Source organism: Priapulus caudatus, unplaced genomic scaffold (assembly GCF_000485595.1).
Source record: "Priapulus caudatus unplaced genomic scaffold, Priapulus_caudatus-5.0.1 Scaffold694, whole genome shotgun sequence".
Classification (NCBI taxonomy): Eukaryota; Metazoa; Priapulida; class Priapulimorpha; order Priapulimorphida; family Priapulidae; genus Priapulus; species Priapulus caudatus.
In genome coordinates this window covers 6,756-13,206 of record NW_014577755.1, presented here as the reverse complement: position 1 = coordinate 13,206, position 6,451 = coordinate 6,756, and the positions used below count along the sequence as shown (strand labels likewise).

At 50.3% G+C, this 6,451-nt stretch overlaps 1 protein-coding gene across 1 annotated transcript in view; it reads right to left on the bottom strand.

Annotated features, from left to right (window-relative positions):
• LOC106812857 overlaps positions 1 to 5,882 on the bottom strand; it is a 31,511-nt gene extending 25,629 nt beyond the window's left edge. Inside the window, exons 1-7 of the mRNA XM_014816845.1 lie at positions 5,834 to 5,882; positions 3,298 to 3,484; positions 2,079 to 2,244; positions 1,148 to 1,882; positions 926 to 1,056; positions 187 to 571; positions 40 to 50 (exon numbers count right to left, since the gene is read on the bottom strand). Coding sequence (XP_014672331.1) covers positions 40 to 50; positions 187 to 571; positions 926 to 1,056; positions 1,148 to 1,882; positions 2,079 to 2,244; positions 3,298 to 3,484; positions 5,834 to 5,882 — 1,664 coding nt within the window. The remainder of the gene's footprint in view (positions 1 to 39; positions 51 to 186; positions 572 to 925; positions 1,057 to 1,147; positions 1,883 to 2,078; positions 2,245 to 3,297; positions 3,485 to 5,833) is intronic.
• Between the last annotated feature and the right edge of the window lie 569 nt (positions 5,883 to 6,451).

The window sequence follows — 6,451 nt, the reverse complement described above, 5'->3', positions numbered from 1 at the left end:
TGATCATCGGGACATCACTGCTCGACACGTTAGAAGTACACCCTGTCAAACTGTATATAAGAGCCAGAGGAAACGCCAAGAGTCTTTTAGTTTTATGGCCAAGTATCCGTTCTATTGATGTTACCGCTTTTACAGGTTTGACTGTATCACCTGTCTGCGAAGTAGCTATGTAGTGGCGCCACCTACCATTCGTCCGGCGACGGCAGAGGCACGGCGACGCTGCGACACTGCCACCTCTCTCTCGACGCTGAACCGACGTACATGGCCGCCAGGGGTCAGCACCTCATCGACGTACTTCACGGGGGTGCTCTCCTCATCTGTGGGAGTCGATTCGCACGAAGAACGACCCCCGGGGGCCGGCTCCACGGCGACGCGGTCTTCAGGGGCCATCTCGTGACGTGAAGTCGCAGCCGGTTTCCGCGCCTCACGCTCTCCGGGAGTCAACTCACGCGCGTCACCAAGCTTGCGGGACGCCTCGTGACACGCATGTGACAACGGCTGAGCTGCAGTGACCTTGCCGCTGACCCTGGCGGCGGGCGGGTCGTGATCAGCATCAATGTCATCGGATATCCTGTACGACATAGCAACACCGTTATAGTCACTGCCTAGCTCCGATTCATACGACAGTATTCCCTCATAAAACCTGCTGACCTATATATACGTATTATATATATATTGTAAAAATGTCGAATATTTTGATGATTAAATGAAGGCAACACTTATGACTTATGACTGTACACTTATGACTTATGACTGTACACTTATGACTTATGACTGTACACTTATGACTTATGACTGTACACTTATGACTTATGACTGTACACTTATGACTGTATGACTGTAATCTTTGGCCAGGCCTCAAGAATAAAATATTAGATAGAATGTCCGATCCTTCGCGCGTTGTTCAACCAGCATCATCGCTTACCTGTAGCCGAAGAACGTGATTGGAGTGCAGCCTTGATGCCGCCGCTCCCCGCTGCTGCTGCTGCATTGGAACGCAGCCTTGATGCCGCCGCTCCCCGCTGCTGCTGCTGCCTGCCTCGCCGTGCGCCTCAGCTGTCTCGACATGAGTCTCGCTTGTCTCAACGCGGCCCTCATTGTTGTCGTGAGTCTCGCTTGTCTCAACGCGCGCCTTGCGTGTCTCAACACGACTCTCATTGTCGTGAGTCTTGCGTGTCTCAACGCGCGCCTCATTGTCGTGAGTCTTGCGTGTCTCAACGCGGCCCTCATTGTCGTGAGTCTCGCTTGTCTCAACGCGCGCCTCGCCTGTTTCAACGCGGCCCTTATTGTCGTGAGTCTCGCTTGTCTCAACGCGCGCCTCGCCTGTTTCGTGAGTCTCGCTTGTCTCAACGCGCGCCTCGCCTGTTTCAACGCGGCCCTCATTGTCGTGAGTCTTGCTTGTCTCAACGCGCGCCTCGCCTGTTTCAACACGGCCCTCATTGTCATGAGTCTTGAGTGTCTCGATGTGAGTCTTGCGTGTCTCAACGCGGCCCTCATTGTTGTCGTGAGTCTCGCGTGTCTCAACGCGCGCCTCGCGTGTCTCAACGCGCGCCTCGCGTGTCTCAACGCGCGCCTCGCCTGTCTCAACACGACCCTCATTGTCGTGAGTCTCGCGTGTCTCAACGCGTGCCTCCGCCGTCTCGCCGTGAGCCGCGCCTGTCTCGCCGTGAGTCTCCTTGCCGTGAGTCTGGTCTGCCTCGACGTGAGCCTCGCGTGTCTCAAGGTGACCTTCGCTGCCGCTCGCCCCGTCCGTCTGCCACGACGCGACAACCATGAGCTGCTGGCCGCCAGGTGTCGCCGCTGCTGCGCCGCCCTCGCGAGTCTCCGTGTTGCCGCGGGCAACGATCGCACCCGCTCTCATCTCCTCCTCCCCAGTAACGACCTGCGGTCAAAAAACGCGCGTGCGGTTAATAAGACATAACTGCATGGATGAGATATGACTCAAAATAACCTCAACTGTGATGGAATCCTCACATCTTTACACACATGTACAGCCTGGGTAGAAAGTAACTTTTGAAGAAGCGAGTCCCTACCCTCAAAAAGATGGAGTTCGCAGCAAAATGAAGAATTCTACTCACCGTGAGAGACGCAGGTCGTGTGACCTTCGCCAATGAAGACTGCGTCGGAGGTCGGGCGGGCTGCTGCTGCAGTCCTGGGAACAGCGAATCAGGATGCTCGATGAAGCTGCACACGATTTGATTGGCCAAATGCTGTTCCTTGAGACCGTCCAGCCCGACCGAACACCTGAAAAAGACAACGCAGATGAAAAACGACCCAGACGAACAACTATACGTGATGAACACTGAAGTAGGTGCCTTAAGGAAACAAACACTCAAGCTTTTATGCAGTTTTACTGGTTTTTCATTTTCATTCATATTCGATGGCCAACACTAGTTGCCACCACTGTACATGCTTATTACCTCCGCCCAACAGAGTTGGAGGGCAGAGGTTATGTGATCGGTCTCGTGCGTTCGTGTGTTAGTGTGTTTGTGTGTTAGCGTGTGTGTTCGTGTAGCCAGCAGCAGGCCAGTCAGTGTTAGTGTGTTAGTGTGTTGGCGCGATCGATATTAGCGCGTCCAGTCGAGCGTTTACATGTGAGCGAGCAGCAGCAACGAGCGGCTGCTACGAGCTATGTCGCTGGCGGAGGCATGCACTCTCCGCGAGTGCCCTCTGTCTAGTTTCTCCATATAACGATGCATGTGAACTTTCACGTGAGCTTTCATTTGTGAGCGTTTCGATTGCGCGTGTACGTGTGTAGTGAGTAGCGAGTGTGATAGAGTGTGTGTGTGTGTGTAGTGGTGACGTCAGAGACATGATACAACCAGAATTTTCAAGGTATTCATTATGCCAGGATCCATCGGCATCAACGCTTCTACAGCTGTCATGTGCCAGTGATAGTTAAATTGTTGCGCAGCCGAAAATAGCTTTTACACTTTGTTACCAGTGAAAAAAATACACGGGGGCTCAAGGCGATTGCCAAAAAGAGCGCCGGAAATGCCAAAAAGAGCCCCCGTAAATTTGCATAGAGTTCAATGCAAACCAAATTTTAGAGTGCTATTTTCATGCACGCGAGCTTGAAAAGTAGCCCCCGAAAAATTTAATTTTAATTTTTTCCCTGTTTGTTACATAGCCTTACATATATGCCCGGGTTTATTGACACACAGCTTAGTGGCGTCACGTTCATGACTTTAAATTCTTATTTCCGTTTACACGCTACGCGAAAATCCTCATTAAATAACCAAACGTTCGTCATCACCATCGGTAAAGAAAAAAGAAGCCGATCGTTTGTTCGCTCACCGGAACACGTTCGGACCGAACACAATGGCGAGCGCGGTGGCTGACATCTTGTTTGTTGCCTCGTGTTGAGCGACCTCTAGCAGGAACGCGACGAGGTATTCCAGCAGACAATAGTTCTCCACCGGGAGCAGACGCACGAGGTTCCGGCACACGTCGACGCTGCTCGCTAGCTCCCCCTGGTTGACGGCTGCAGAAGCACAACACAGACATGGTTCGTACAAGAGGACTAAAAAAATTTTCAAAGATTTTTCAAGGACATTTTATCGGAAATTCAGGGACATTTTATCGGACATTTTATCGGAAATTTACTACACAGGTCTCTCTCTCTCTCTCTCTCCTTCTACACAGGTCTCTCTCTCTCTCTCCTACACAGGTCTCTCTCTCTCCTTCTACACAGGTCTCTCTCTCTCTCTCTCCTTCTACACAGGTCTCTCTCTCTCCTTCTACACAGGTCTCTCTCTCTCTCTCTCTCCTGCGCAGGTCGGTCGTCGGTGGGCTGGCGGTCGTCCTACCACAGCAGTCTGAGGGTCTCGTCGTCTCTCTCTCCCTACACAGGTCTCTCTCTCTCCTCTCGCTACACAGTCTCACTCTCCTCACACAGGTCTCTCTCTCGTCTCCTTCTACACAGGGTCTCTCTCTCTCTCCTTCTACACAGTGTCTCTCCCCTTCTACACAGTCCTCTCTGCCTTCTAGCACAGTCTCTCTCTCTCGTCTCCTTCGTACACAGGGTCTCTCTCTCTCTCCTACACAGTGGTCTTCTCTCTCTCTCTCTCCTCTACAAGGGGTCTCGCCCTATCTTCTCACTTCTACAACAGGTCTCTCTCTGCTCCTTGCTAGCACAGGGTCTCTTCTCTCTCTAACACAGGTTCTCTCTCTCTCTCTTCCTTCTCAACAGGTCTCTCTCTCTCCTCTACACAGTCTGCTCTCCTCTCTCTCCTCTCTTCCTTCTACACAAGGTTCTCTCTCTCCTGATCTACACAGTCTCCTCTCTCTTCTCTCTCTCTCCTTCTACACAGGTCTCTCTCTCTCTCCTTTCTACACAGGTCTCTCTTCTCTCTCTTCTACACAGGTCTCTCTCTCTCTCGCTACACAGGTTGAGTCTCTCTCTCTCAGTTCTACACATGTCTCTCCTCTCTCTTCTCTCTCCTCTACACGAGGTCTCTCTCTCTCTCCTCCTCCTACACAGTCTCTCTCTCGTCTCTCTCCCTAGCACATGGTCTCTCTCTCTCTTCCTACACAGGCGTCTCTCTCTCTCTCGACTACAACAGGTCTCTGCGCTCTGCTCTTCTACACAGTCTCTCTCGTCTTCGTCTCTCTCCACAAAGTCTCTCTCTCTGCTCTCCTACACAGTCGTCTCTCTCTCTCTTATCTACACAGGGTCTCTCTCTCTCTCTATCTCCTACACAGGTCTTCTCCTCCTCTCCTACACAGGTCTCTCTCTCTCTCTCCTACACAGGTCTCTCTTCTTCTCTCGGTACACGAGCGGGGATGGTGGGGGTCTCGTCTCTCGTCTCTTCTACACGCTCTGCTCATGCTCTCTCTTTACACATCTCTCTGCTCTCTCTCCTACACATCTCTCTCTCTCTCTCCTACACAGTCTCTCTCTCTCTCCTTCTACACAGGTCTCTCTCTCTCTCCTTCTACACAGGTCTCTCTCTCTCTCTCCTTCTACACAGGTCTCTCTCTCTCTCCTTCTACACAGGTCTCTCTCTCTCCCCCCCATACACAGGTCTTCTCTCCTCTTTCTCCTACAACAGGTCTCTCTCTCTCTCCTTCTACACAGGTCTCTCTCTCTCTCCTTCTACACAGGTCTCTCTCTGCTCCTACACAGGTCTCTCTCTCTCTCTCCTTCTACACAGGTCTCTCTCTCTCTCTCCTTCTACACAGGTCTCTCTCTCTCTCCTTCTACACAGGTCTCTCTCTCTCTCCTTCTACACAGGTCTCTCTCTCTCTCTCTCCTTCTACACAGGTCTCTCTCTCTCCTTCTACACAGGTCTCGACCGCTGAGGGCGTGTTTCGTAGTCTGCGGTAGCGGCGCCTGCTCGTCGCCGAGAAGAAGAAACTGCTGAAGAGGCAGCTTTTGCGTTCACGGTGACGCGACCTGAAAGCCTGCCTGAGGACGTCTACCAACGGTCGCGACACTGCTGAAGCAGTTCTCGAGAGCTGCCGAGCCTATATGCCGGCCGCTCTACACGCACGCCTTCATACACGCACAGAGCAGCGTGGAGGGGCGGAGGTACGAGCTATAGAGTACCCGAAGATGTGACGTCACGTGACAGTCACGTTAACAATAACTGCGGTTAGAAATGTTGTGGTAGCGTAAAACACGATAGTGTGCGCTGCAGACAGCCGGTAAAGCATCGTAGCAAGTCGATCTTACAATTGTTTAATTAAATAACAAAAAAATTTTAAATTTTTTGTTTTTTCGTTTGCTTTTCACTTCCAGTCCTTTGGAAATCTATAAAAACTGCAATTAATGGACTCTCAGAAATGATGGTTACATCGGGTACAAAACACGACACGCAGTTAATGTTACCAGGAGCATATGATGTGTAGAACCAGTGCGGTTTTTTTTTCGGTTTCATGCCCACCGTGACGTCATCAGCTTCGGGAGCCTCTATTGTCCCTGTTGATTAGCTTCTATCTGTTCTATGCTACCTTACTCTGCATCAAAGTTCTGCAGTCGCCCGCATGCGATGTTCAGAGTTCCATCATGGTTCGCACAGTCCTTTGAAAAGTCCTTGCAATTGATGGGGAGTCCTTGAAAACGACTGAATTTAGTAAATGTTGATTTGTGCTTGAAAAGTCCTGAATTTTCATCGAAAATGTCCTTATTTTTAGGAAAGGAAGTCCTTGCCCTGTAATAAAGAAATTTGTACATCAATAATGCGCAAAACCTCAATAAAAATTTGCTGTTCTTAATGCAGCTTAAAAAGCTAAAGACACGATTAGACGTTAAATCGGATGATCACAAATTACAGTAAGTCAGTAAAATCAGTCAGTTTAGAATCAAGTATGTTGTAGAGTGACAGTGTTTAGAAGGGGTACGCGTTTTGATTAATGTAGATCCAGGGTAAGTTTTAGGTGTGACAGCCGATATAAGAATGGCGATTATTTAAATTAATCCAGCGTATGTTTTTTCTGTGTATGTATT